Below are 13,937 nucleotides of genomic sequence, written 5' to 3'. Positions count from 1 at the left end.
CAAACTGGTTCAGGGGAAGTTTGCTTTCTCAAGGGCTCCCTCATCCTAGTGCATGCACCAGGCAAACCATGACTGCAGGGTTTCTCCCCCCACCTCTGTGCCCCTCTCCCCACTCCCCTGCCTTTTATCTACACGCTTTGACATTTTCTCTCTATCACTGACCCTTTTGCTGTTCTCGCCGTTATCTCAAATAATGTCACTGCCTCTTTAGAATCTATTCATCAGAGCAGAAAGAAGCCGCTGCTGACACTGATAAAAAAAAAAAAATATACCATCTGTGCCTTGCAGGGGAAGGAAAGCGCCAGCACAAACCACACCACTGCCGTTTATGCAGGGGAGCCAAGCGCTAATTAAATTCCTAGCAGGGTTAGAGGCGCAGGACCTGCATGGAAAGAGGACACCACCTTACGCTGGGGAAGGCAAACTGGGAACGCCAGCAAGAGAAACTCGCAAGGTCCAGCTGGCACTTTCTTCTCAGACTAACATGAAATCTTCAACTCCTTGTCAGGTATCAGCCGCCCCGCACCTTGAAAGAACTCCCCGCCAGGAACAGCAGCTTGGGAAACACCTTCCCAGGAGAGTAACCTCTCGCTGATCCCAGAGAGGAGAGCAGAGTTAGCATGGAACACAGTCCGGCACCCTGCACAACCGGGGAAGCATTCCTGCCCAACCCCTAGCCCATGCCACTGTATGGCCTGAAGCCTGAGATCCCCCTGGAACTTTGTCACCTCACCCATAGCTGCAAGGCAGAGCTCTGACCCTTCTCGTGAATGGGACGTGGAGGCTGGTCGCAGCTGGCTAGACACAGGCAAGTAGGAGAATATTCTCTTGAAAAGAAAGGAACCCGTCTTTAACCCCTGCCTACAACTTCACTGCACTGGCAGGACTCAGGCTGGCAGCATGCACAAGGCAGCAGTCCAGATACAGGGCACACACTTTGGTGGCAGGAGACCTGGGCTTTTGTCCCAGCTCTGCCTGACTCCCTGCCAAAATCACTTAGCCCATTGCAGCCAGTGGGAATCCTTCCATTAAGTGCAATAGGCTTTGGATCAGGGCCTTTAGTTCCATGCCTCAGTGTCCCCATCTCTGTAAGCAGGGGCTGATACAGCTTCCTCACCGTAGTTGGGTTTGTCAAAATCTACTGCCGGAAGGCACCCCGTCAAGTGCTAAGGAATACTCACCGGGGTCGAATCAAAGCCCCTCTCACAGCAGCAGTACTTTTACAGCTTCAAAAAGCAAGATTTCCTACCCAAGTGAAAGTCAAGAAAGGTAGACAGCAGATTTGTTAGGAGCGAGAACAGAAGGCAGGTATTTTATTCCATGCATGCCTTTAGCTACAAGGTCATCCCTTAAGGTTTCTGGCCAGCGAGCTCGATTTACCAGACATTTCATAACATTTTCCCTGCAGGAAGAACGATAGTGAACAATGATTTACAAAAGGGAGAGTCTGAGATTCAAAAAGTCTCTTCAGTCACTTTTTAAAAAGTTCCCCCTCCCTGAGGATTTATGATGTATTTTGGCTGTCTTTGCCCACTCACTCCCCTCCCACAGCTGCATGGCATCATTCCATGAGCTCTGGATCCATCCCATCAGCAAGACAGAGCATTAAATATCAAAGAAGTTTCCTGAAGCATGGGGGGATTTTTTTAAAGAAAGGTTTGACAAAGTGTCTCATTTTATGCTGATATTAGATTGAAAAGCATTCTTTTGGCTAAAACAGTAAAAGTAGATTATACGCACAGCACCCATCAGGAAATATAGCTACATCTCAACACATTTGATCTACTTAGAGGAAAAAACCCTTGGTATAGTTTATATTAATGAAATCCCTGCAGAGTTTGGATGCAATGTTTCTTTAGGAGTCTCAGCCCTTTTTGCTAGAGCATTTTGCTAGTAAGAACTTATTTACATTACATTAGCGCCTGCAGCTCCTAACCAAGATCCAGGCCCCAGGGTGGTAGGCACTTTACAGACAGAGTGCTTGCCCTGCAGATCCTAGACAGATAAGAACTGCAGCAGGAGGAGAAACGGGGAGGTGAAGAGTCACATAGCAAGTCCAGTAGCAGAGGTAGGATTAGAATCCAAATCTCACAACCCAGCCTCCTAGTCACCAGACCACCATGCGGCCCCAGGCAGATGCCGAACAAAGAGCCAAACCAAAAGCTACCCAAGCAAGAAGCGATTTGAAAGATTGCTACATGTTCTTTTCCTCTGCAACAGGATGGAGTTTAGACTCCAACCTTTCCTCCCTGCTCTGGCTATTAAGAGGCCAAGCTGGGATCGTTAGTCTTTTTGCAAAGCTCCTAAAGTGAAAAATGAAGCTCAAGAAAAATTAGCCAAATTACCAAGCTAATCCTTCAGCAGGAATCATTGCTCCATTACACATCTGTAAAATGAGCCTACAAAAAAGGGAAAGACATGGCAAAAAAAAAAAAAAAAAAGGTAAATATATGAAGCGGTTACTCTTTTGCTGGGGAGACCTGCTGCAACATAAGGCAGAGAGGATGGGGCAATGGGGGGGGGGGGGGGAAACACTTGCAAAATGTAATTTGCGCTTCAAATGCTCTAAGTGTTAAACTGCAGGGGGCAGCTGTTTAAATGCTGCCTCGTTCTGAGCATCTTACCTGTCTGCTTTACAACAGTGAGCCAACGTCAGCAGGAACTTTTAAGCAGGTGTGTACGACAGCTGTAAGAGATCCATGGACGCAGTGTTGGCTTGTGGCTAGGGCAGGGGAGCAAGATTTCTGGGTTTTATGCCTGCCTCTTGCTAATCCAAGTCAGCACCAATCACTTTATCCTCTCTCTGACTCAGTTTACTCCTCTACGTAATTGGTGGGGTATGTAATTAATTAATTGGTGAGACCCAGTGTAAATGTAACTGCAATTGAAAAGATTTATCCACCCTATTTGGACAGAACATTTGTGAAAAACAAGCAGAAAACCGCCTCCAACGTCAATCATGCTATTTGTTGTGGGTTCCGGTGATTAAACTGGGGGGGGGGGGAGAGGAAGATAAAAATAAATAAATAAATAAATAAATAAATAAGACACAGCACGTGCGGCCGGTTGTTAAATCCATGCTTACTTCTAATAAATTGGGACTGGCTCCAGCTGCTGACTTATGCAATTATGGCCCTGCTGTTGGCACAGATAACTCACTGCCCTGCTTTCAGGCACGATTTGCCCGTCAAATCAAAACAGGCTGAGAGGCGTAAGGAAATTTGATCTCTTTGTTAACGGTTTAAGGGGACCTATCGGAGCTTGACGGAGAAGTTGTACTGCAGAGCAAGACCCCAGTATCTTTTATGCCAAAGGTGCCTCCCAGCCACTGTCCAAGGACCCGACCTTCGAACACAGGCCAGATGGAAGCACAGGCTCATGGTATTGCAGAAGAGTGGGTCTCCACTGCCCCCTTGTGGTCAGCAACAGAAAAGCATTCAAGCAATTGATGGTTGTAAAGGGCACAACTCTTTTTAAAGGTTTCAGAGCAGCAGCCGTGTTAGTCTATATTCGCAAAAAGAAAAGGAGTACTTGTGGCACCTTAGAGACGAACAAATTTATTAGAGCATAAGCTTTCGTGAGCTGCATCCGATGAAGTGAGCTGTAGCTCACGAAAGCTTATGCTCTAATAAATTTGTTCGTCTCTAAGGTGCCACAAGTACTCCAACTCTTTTTAAACACACTGAGAGGCTGTCTGCTCCCATCTTGAAGGCCGAGAGCACAGTAGCCATTGTCAGCATTGATAATTCCGTAGTAAGCGATCAGCTCCTAGGCACTGTGGTAATACAAATAATTCTAGAAATTCTTCCATCATTCCAGGGACCATTTTCCTTTCCCTAAAGAGAAGGCACCAAAGAGCTGGATACTGGATCAAAACTAAAATAAATAAATAAAAACTCTCAAATTTAGAAGACTGTTCCCCATATGGCCACCTTAGGTGATGGTTTCCATTGCTACCTCACACAAAGAGGCGGCAGCTGCTCTTGGGGAGGAGGATGTGGTTCCTGGGTGAGATATTTGCCCTTGCAAATGTTAATACTATAGCACAAACCTGCGCTCTGCTGACATACAAGCACAGTTCAAGTCACTTACACTTCACGGCTGTAGCCAATCAGGTCCTTTGTCACTTGAACATATTCATCTCACCAACCGACAATCAGATGCAACACAGGCCCCGTTAAAGACTGAAAATCTGCTGACTGAGATGCCAGAGGTCAGATGGATTCCTCCTGAGCAGGAGGGCTCTGTTTTGTCTGAGACCAAGTGCCACGGCTGAGTAGTTGTGCTACGGTAACAAAGAGCCAGAGGATGAAATGGAGGTGTCACACTCGCTGCTCTCATTTATTTATTGAGGGAAAGCAGAGGGAAACTGAATAGTTGAGAAGAATAGTAACAGGAATTAGAGGCTTCCGTATCTAGGCTGCTGCTTTGAATATCTAGCTCAGGTTACCGGTAATTGAAGGTTACCATCTGATGGCTCTTTGGTGGCTAATATGGAGTCAGGAGTTTTATGGTCTCAACTAAGATAATTGCATCAAAGACAGACCCCTCAACTGGCACTCGGGGATTGGGCATGGAAAGCAAAGATGGGCTCATGCCAAGAGGCAAGACTCTCCAGGCATAGCACAGGCCGTTGGTATGGTGACTGCTCAGTGACTGGAGAGATGACCACAGGCTCCAGCACTAGAATCACATAAAAGAAAGAAAGGAAAAAAATCGGAACACACACATCGGAGCTGGGGGAAGACTCACAGACGAGTGAGAATTAGGAGGAAGCTTACAACTGCCCTCTGCCTCTCAAGCCCTGGATTAGCTGCAAAAGGCCCGTGCTATGCCAGTGAGACAAGTTTAAATGCAGAGACAGTGTGTGTGTGTGGGGGGGTGCACCGGCACAAGGGGAGGGAGGTGATGGTGAAAGAAACTGAATTCAAGATTATTTTTTTACAACACTTAAAAAGAAATTGTATGATCAAATCATTTCTGCCTAGATGCAAGATGGATTCATACCTCCATGAGTACACAAGAGGCAACACAGATATACTTGGAAAGATTAGATTTTATTGGTAAATGTCAATAAATGTCAATTTAAATAAATGTCAGTTTCATTGTATACACACAAATTGACAAAATATTTCCATTGATAATTATCAAAATTTACAGATGGCAAAGTAAGAAAAGTGCTACTTGAGAACTTAAGAGTTTTATTTAAGGATATTTACTTTGTATATTTTGACATGTAATGTTGACAATTTGTGTTTTAACAGTTATACACAGCTTTAACTTTCTGAATCTCAGCATCTATCATAATCAAATAATTACCTGACCCCCTGCATAATTTTCTGCAACTGTGAAAATTAAATAAAAAAATTAGTCTAAAAAATGCTTTAAAAACAAACATACATCGGTGTTAGGTGTCAAAATTATCAAAAAGTGAAAAATTTAATTCTGCCAAGCCTAATAATAGGACAGGTCACTTTCTCTGTTCTCCTGGAACCAGGGTTTTTCTTGGGGTGGAGATATATTGTTTGATTACATATTAGGATGTTCATCAAAGCTGTTACATATAAAAGATATTGCAGAAGTTTAAGGGCTTGTCTACACGGGGACATTTACTAGTCTCCATCTGTATAATTATGCCACTGTAGTTATACCATTATGGCTCCCCATGTGGAGGCGTATCTGGAATATTTTGCTGGTACATTTCCCCATGTAGACAGGCCCTAAAACAAGTTAGTGGGTCCATCCAGCTCACGCTGCATTGAAGAAACAGACTGTCTTGTGAAACAGCATCTGGAACCCTTGAAAAAGCAAGAAAACCCACAGTAGGAGATGCTAAAGGCAGCACCATTTGCACTGCAGAACAATTTATAAAGTCCCCCCCATTCTTCACCCAGCCTTTGGCAATTCTTTAACCCATTGTGCTAAAACAGATGAAAGCAACCTAGACTTTTTTTTTTCCCCTCAGAGTAGCAGCCGTGTTAGTCTGTATTCGCAAAAAGAAAAGGAGTACTTGTGGCACCTTAGAGACTAACAAATTTATTTGAGCATAAGCTTTCGTGAGCTACAGCTCACTTCATCGGATGCATTTGTCCTTTCTTTGTCCTCCCCACACAGACGGGCTGCTGGGAATGCTTAACCAGGGCGTTAAGAGAAAGGAGCTTTTTCAACAGTGCCAATTGCCAGTGCTGAACTACAATTGTGAATGGCATCCGCACAGCTCTTATCTAGCTAGGGCTCAATATAGAAGCAATGGGAGGAGGTTGCTAATTCTAGTATGCACGCTGCAATCTACATTTAACACAGTCAAGTGTCAATTTGTTGATTAAGACACTATCTACATAACAGAAGTGCCTGGTATGGAAGTTGAGGGGTGAAGGACAACAGCCCATTCCAAAACTGGAGGCTATCAAACAAGTAATGGAAGAGATACTGACTCTGCTCTGGAGAAGTAGATCACCTGACTAGAGCTAGCATCAATTAAGAATCTGCAAAAATATTTTGGAAATTGATTTACTTTATGGGTCAAGCTCCTCTGGCACCCCACTCCAATAAATGACATTAAGGAAGGATGACTAGTAACAGATATCTATTGACATAACGTTATACATTCCCAACCAAAGGAACATGTCCTTAACATCCCGCATTTGAGACCAAAGTTTAGACCGTTTGAAAAACAAAAACCCAGGAATTCTAACAAATCTACTATGAATAGAAATACTGACATGAGATGGAAAAGTGCCTTTGGCTTTAAACATCTTCCTGCAGATTTTATGGTGTTATTAATGTGAGAACCAGACCATGAGACTGCAAACAGCAAGCCTGCTCAGACAATTGGCTATGGAGGCTAATGTAACAGATAGAGAAGGGATGTGCTAATGGAAACTAAAAAAAAAATGGGGCAAAGTATTAGAATTTCACTTTCTTCATCTTTAATTATCCGAGATTCAATTAGTGACACAGGTTTCAGAGTAGCAGCCGTGTTAGTCTAAGTTGCCACAAGTACTCCTTTTCTTTTTGCGAATACAGACTAACAAATTTGTTAGAGCATAAGCTTTTGTGAGATGAAGTGAGCTGTAGCTCACGAAAGCTTGTGCTCTAATAAATTTGTTAGTCTCTAAGGTGCCACAAGTACTCCTTTTCTTTTTGCGAATTAGTGACACAGGTAAGTGCCATTTAATTTTTTTTTTTTTTTTTTAAATCTCAGCAGTGCCTGTAACAGCATTAGTAGAAATACCGGAGCAGTCTGTGGTGCCTTTCACCAGAAACTCTCACGGTACTACTCTGTGCACACTAACTACTCCAGCCTCACCTCGGTCTCAAGAGGTAGGCGAAGCGAAGAGGATACCCCACTATGCATCAAAGGGAGGTAAAACAATTACTCAAGCCGGAAGTTGGCCAGGACACCAGGGTTAACGCCCCTCCCTCTTGTGCCCGCTGTTAACATTGTAGTGTTTACTATAAGTAAATTCAAGATCCAGCTTCAAGGTTGAGACACAGAGCCAGACTCACCGCTGGGTAGGTGAGAACAATAATTCCACTGTCTTCAGTGGAGCTGCTCAGTTAGTTACACCAGGTCTGAACTCAGTTCAGTGTCTCACAACACTTCCACAGACATGGAAAAGGGGACAAGATATTTCAGACTGGCAATGTAAGCTGAACTCTGTAGTTTGTTCGGCACCATGGGTGGCCACTCCGGTGAAGAGTTAAGAAGCTCTGAACTTGCAGGGGCAGGAAGACAGGGTACAGTCAGAGTCCATGTCATCTTAAACCTCACTAAAGATATGTAGAACTTCTGCTTTCAAAGATGACAGCGAATGAAGACATATTCCAGGCGCCCCAATACTGGTGTCCCAGCATTCAAATCCACAGGCACTGAGATCTTGTCTGGCTGCTTCCACCATCAATGGGTCTGTGTCTGCCAGGAAGGAGGTTACACCAGCCAGTTAAGTTCAACTTGGTCACCACTGGGAGACGGAAATGCCTTGCTGCATGTTTAATATGGACTAAATGGTATTGCCATGAAAAGGAATTGAACGTCCTAAGTTTCGGGTGGGGACATAAAGGGGTACATTTTATCTGTTCCTTCTTACATTAATGAGCAGCCAGTTTACCATTAGGTTTGACTTAAGTTTTCATTGGCAGGAGACATTAATGGGCACTTTAGAATCCAGTAGTTGCTAGTATACCAAGTGTCTCAGGGTCCTGCTATGATGGAGTGGTATTCTCAAGATGTGGAGATGTGTCATTTTCAGTTTATACATACATCCTTTTTGCCCTTTAAATATGACATTCCCATTTAAAGTTAAGTAAACGAGTGCGAGTGTCCCTACCTACATATTCTACCACAGTGGTTTTCAACCCTCTTTCATTTGCATGCCCCAAAACATTTTGAATGGAGATGTGGACCCCTTTGGAAGTCTTAGAGTCTGTGGACCCCCCAGGGGCCACGGACCACAGGCTGAAAACCACTATTCTACCATGTTCATGACCATGATAGATTTTACACAATTATTACTATACATCACACTCAGATCTTTCTGCTCCAAAAGAAGAACCCCACCAAGTGAGCTAAAGGAAAACCTTAGAAGTACAGGGTCTATGTAACAGTTGGGCAGGTTTCATTCCAGCCAGTAGAGGGCAGAAGAACACACACGGTTCATGGACAATCTCCAGCATATTGCACTGCTAGTCTATCCCTCACCTAACACACACAGGCAAAAGAGCCCAACAAACCTATTTCCCAAACATTTAAGATGCAGTGACATGTTTTTAGGGTATGGCACCCAAGGGCACTTCAGCAGCAGACAGTGACGGCTGGCAGAGCGGGGCCTTTACTATCTACTCAGAGCTCCCACCAGTCTCAGTAAAGTGAAAATGACTCAACTAGTTCCACAAGCTCAGCTGGAGAAATGTAAAACAGTTCTATGAATAGCAAAGAACAAAATTAGGTTTTAAATTTTTTTTTAATCGGTTTAAAAAAACGTAGGTGCTAACTAGGCTTTTTTTTTTTTGTTACGACAGTACCCCTTTAGGTCTCTATGGCAACACAAAAGGAAGAGAATTAAATGGATTAGTAGTAAATTAAGGATTTCTGACCTGGTCTTAACAAAGTGATTGCGCAGCCACCTCCTCCAGCGCCAGTCAGCTTACTGTGTAGCCCATGCGTGGCGGTCACTCGGCACACGCTGTCCAGTGAGGAATGGCCAACTCCAATCACATTTAAGTGATGCTGGTTTATATCAAAGAGCTCCTTAAAACAAAGCAAAGACAACAAAACCACATGGATCGCAGGTCCGGCCCTAGTGGGGGTGCAGTGCCCAGGGCAGAAGTGACGAATCCAACACTTCCAGGATCAGCCACACCGGGGGTGGGTGGGTAAGGGAGGCGGTGCCTCCCCAAACAGCCAGGCGTGGCCCTATGCACACTCCGCCCCCCCAAACCCTGCTTTGGCAGCACCGCTGGTCTCCAGGGGGCTGGGGCCACGCGGCCCGCCTTCCTGGGGCAGGGGATGCTGCAGTGCCACTGCGCGCTCTCCCTCCCAGCAAGCTCTCCCTTGGGTGGAAAGGGCGGGGTTGGGGGTTAGTTCACACACTGCCCATGTGGTGCCAGTCAATCGCGCCAGCCCACAGGGCCCCCCAAAGCATGGGGCCCAGAGCAGTCACTCCGATTTGCTGTCCTCCAAGTATAGCTCTGGATCTCAATCCTCCAGAACATGTCTTTTCCAATGAGAGAGGGTGCTATTCCATGGCACCTGCAAGCGGAGCTGTACTGTGTACAGTGACCTGTTAGGAAGTCACTGACAGACTGACACATCTTACTGCAACACAGCATAACGCTGCTCAGGAACAAGCAAATGCTGAACAATGAGACCGAGTCCACCAGCAGCCTCAGGCTTCTAGTCTAGCCCTGCTCCCTCTTCCTTCCCTCACTGACTACTGCGCGGACACAGATCAGTTCTATAACGTCAAAAAAAAAAAAAAAAAAAAGAGAGAGAGAGAGACACACACCAAAGGAAGCAGAGGGCCCAGAGAGCTGCCATTCACTGCAGGCTTGTGAACTTCAGCCCTCAGTAGTCTTGGCCTGCTTCCTCTCACTCCTGCTACGCATGCACCGAATAGGACACTGTACAAATCCTTCCCTAGCTGTGGGAAAGCAATCGTGCTGGGATCTCTCCCATTCCTGGCCAATTCTGCAATTCATCCAGCTCTAGTGACAAAGTGACACTGCCAAGGCAGTGATAAACAATATCAAAATCTCACTTGTTTGTATCATGCAGCACTTTTCCTCCCACTGCAGGACAGGGATCCAGGACCCAGACCAAGGGGCTTCCCCCAGCATGAGGCAGGTTCTCTAGGTATTTGTTGGCCAATCCCAGTCACGCTCTTAAACATTTCCTGCAGTCCTCCATTCTGGGACCATCTGTGGCTATGGAAGTACAAAGCAAGCCTTTTTCCAAAGCAGAGATGATTTCTACAGCGTTCACAAGTCCAGCTAATGCAAGCAGCCAGAACCCTGAGGCTACTCTCTCACGCAGGTCTCCAGCGGGCCAGGATATTGCAATAGCTACAGGACTACTCACGTCCAAATCCTGCCATTACTACAGTTAGTTGCTTGAGGCAGGAAGGCATGAATGGGCCAGGAGATTGATAACAGGATACAGGCCCTTTGACCTCTAGTGAGCAGTTCAAATACAGCCCCTGGCAATCTGGGTCCAAAGTTATCACAATCCAACAACTGTTCAGTGTCCTTTAATATACGAGTTGGAGAAACTAAGTCCAGTCCCAGAGCACAAGTATCCAATACCACAAAACCAAGCATGAATGGCAGCTTCAGAGAGGCCAAGGACTGAATAGGCCATGGTGACTGAACGACTCAATTTCCCCCAGAGATGAGCTGGACACTGGCTGGAGTGCATTGATGGGGGAAGCCTGCATTGCTCATGTTCCATGTCTGCAAGGCAGGCGCACTGTTAGAGCACAGGGCTGACCTGGAAGCTAGCACAGAACACGAGCACAGCGACATTTAAAGATTACAAGAATAAAATGAGGATTTTGTTTTTGTTTTTGGGTTTTTTTAAGAAAAGGGAAGCTAAGAATTAAAGGAGTTAACTGGAAAGGAGCAGCTGGCTGAAATGCTGCCGTAGATAAAGCACAGACCATTACCAGCAGAGCACTGAAAAACAGGCTAATGAGACAAGAGAGTGGATGAGAGAGGAAATTTCTTAAAGCAGCACTAGAAGCCCACACACAGGATGTTAATTAAGTGTACATGAATGGGCACAAATTATAATTAGCAGGTCAGGTCAGTGGGCAGCGACTGAGCAGCCTGAGCCAGAACAACAACAATCCCCACCCCAATTAAGCTCAACCCACCCATCACCTCCCATTGCTAGTTCTAGCCAGTCACATTAGCCATTCTGGCTCTGAACTGGATCCATCTGCCACCAAGACCACCACAGAAAGAATGATTTGTATTACGACCGTACGCAGAAGCCCCCACCAAGATCAGGCCCCACTGTACTAGATGTTGTACAAACACACATTTTGGAAGAGACGAACCTTGCCTGGAAGACCTACAGTCTAAACAGGCAGACAAATGAGGGTGAGAGAGGAATGATCATCATTCCCATGTTACAGATGGGGAACTAAGGAACAGAGCAGTTAAGTGGTTAAGTGACCTGCCCATGGTCACACGGTGGGTCTGTGGCAGAGTCAGAAACTGAACCCAGAATTCCCTAAACCACAAGATTGTCCTTCCTCTCAAATACATCAGAATGGAGCATGTTTGAAGTAAGAGTTTGTTAGCCACAAAATCCTGAAGCCTTAAGGTTTTACACAGAACAGGGCCATGATACAGCGACATAATGTAGCAGAGAGGAGCAGCTGGCAGCCACAGGCAATGTTAAATGGGGACCAGCTGAAAAGCCAGCAGGCCAAGTAAACTATGTTCTTTGAGAGATTTGCTCTCTTCCATACCCAGGGCCAGTCTTTTCACACAGTGCCATGATGAGCTTCTGCAGTGCCTCCACCTGACTTTTGATGAGCACATGCTGCAGTTAGTGGCACGCCTTCGGATGATGCTTTGACTACACAGAGCTAGGAGCTACAGGACAGCATGGAAGGTGTCAATCACCATGGCTCCCTATCCAGCCCCAAATGGGTCTCCTGTAAACACCATGTGGGTATTGGATGATGCAAAAATATTCCCCCCCCCCCACACACACACACCAATTTGCAACGTATTTTATATAAATGAAGGAAGATGGATTAGCCAGCAGTGTTTAGCACGTATGCACTGCAAGCTCCCTACACTGGATTGGACAGATGTCCATCCAGGGGCCTCTATATGCCTGAGTGCAGGGCGCAATGCTGTCTATGATGATCCAAGACACCTGTCATATTCCAATCCAAAATCTGCTAGGAGTCAGATGACGGCTTATGACACAGTAGACTAGTTCAACAGTTTAAGTACAAAGATGTCCAGAAATGCACATTTCAGCTACAGCAAGTCAAAAATATACATATGTATGTATGCAGCATATCTCAACCATGCCTCTGTGGGCTCTTCAGACACAAGACAAACAGAAACCAACTTACTGCAGCATTCCTCCTCCTTGTAATTTAAACAGGACCTCTCTAGCATCTTTCATCTGGGGATATCAAAGCACTCTTCAAGCTAAACCTCACAACCCTCCTTTCATTTGACTGCTGGACGGACGAAGGACTGGGGTGAAGTGAATTGTCTCAGGTCACGCTGCAAGTCAGTGGCAAACCAGGGAATAGACCCCAGAGTTCAGACTCAGTCTCCTGGTCTAACCATTAGGTAGTACGCCACTATGATACACAGAACACAACTTTCATACGAAATCATTCTACCATCTTGGTGCAGTGGTAAAAGCAAAATCCTAATTTTGATACAGGCCCTTGGGAACTGGGCCGAGACCTATCAAACTCATCTCACATAGGACACCCACTAAAGCCATTTGCAGGTTTGACAGCACACAGCTCTCTCAGAAGATCTCTCTTTCCTAAGGAATGTACTGTATGAGACTATACAGCACTATAAGTTGCTCTGAATGGAGAGTGGTAGCGTAACACAGGAGAGCCTCAGCATGAAAATGTGAGGGAGAAAATGCCAATCGTTATCCTCTGAATAAGCACTGTGGCTGCACGATAACAGTGTGGCACAACTTTGCATCGAGATAGCCATCTCTCTCCTTGGACCTCACAGCGTTTACAGCCACCAATAACGGAAGTCTCAAAGCACCTCTGCGGGAGAAGGAGTCTTAGCCCCATTTTATAGACTGGAGAACTGACATTGAGATGGAAAGCTTAAGTGACCTGCTCAAATTCAAACAGGATTCGTGTGGCAGAGAACCCAGGAGTCCTGAACACGAGTCCTGTGTGTTAGCACAAGGCTTCTACTCGTTCTCCATGGCCCTCAGTGCTCTTTCTGACCCAGACTTTGTGCCTGTCACAACTGTCACTACCTTTGCTATTCCTCAGCCATCCGCCAGGCTCACTTCCTGACACCATCTCTGTCTGGCCTTGCAATATCTCCATATCTTTCTCTGCCCCAGACATGACGGGTACATGCACTCATCTCCACCTGTTCACCACTGTTTCATCCACGGCAGCAAGGCCCTACTGCAAAGAGACAGATTGCTCATTGTTCCACTGGAAGCTCCAGCCTTCACAACCAGATACAGCAAGAAACACAAATGAGGGGGGATGGAAACAAAAGCTACGCTTTCAAACCTCTCCTGGTGAAAACTGATTGTGAACTGACCTTGGGTAGAGCATCTGCATTCCCACCAGTGAAGGTGACTCCTTATTGCAGCCGAGGGGGAAAGCATGGTTTTGTGTGGGTGGGAAGAGAAAACCAGGACACCTCGATATCTATCAACACCTCCAGGAATGGAAGAAGCAGCAGTCAGC

The 13,937-nt window shown here is 45.7% G+C and overlaps 1 protein-coding gene across 9 annotated transcripts in view; it reads right to left on the bottom strand.

Annotated features, from left to right (window-relative positions):
• Nucleotides 1-13,937, bottom strand: part of MVK (mevalonate kinase) — a 56,169-nt gene that overhangs the window by 29,285 nt on the left and 12,947 nt on the right. For 3 of the 9 annotated variants that reach the window (XM_043498280.1, XM_038373374.2, XM_038373375.2), the window contains 2 exons: nt 9,097-9,250; nt 7,764-7,915 (listed from right to left, as the gene is read on the bottom strand). The exons of 1 other annotated variant lie outside the window; for it this stretch is intronic. In XM_043498280.1, the coding sequence (XP_043354215.1) occupies nt 7,764-7,915; nt 9,097-9,250 (306 nt within the window). Of the gene's footprint in view, nt 1-5,038; nt 5,799-7,763; nt 8,923-9,096; nt 9,251-13,937 lie in introns of those variants that run through there. 5 more of the 9 variants (XR_006275916.1, XM_043498283.1, XM_043498282.1 and 2 more) reach the window with 4 other exon arrangements.

The sequence above is a fragment of the Dermochelys coriacea genome, chromosome 15 (genome assembly GCF_009764565.3).
Source record: "Dermochelys coriacea isolate rDerCor1 chromosome 15, rDerCor1.pri.v4, whole genome shotgun sequence".
Classification (NCBI taxonomy): domain Eukaryota; kingdom Metazoa; phylum Chordata; order Testudines; family Dermochelyidae; genus Dermochelys; species Dermochelys coriacea.
Note: the sequence above shows the minus strand (reverse complement) of the source record. Positions and strands in the feature narration are given on the sequence as shown.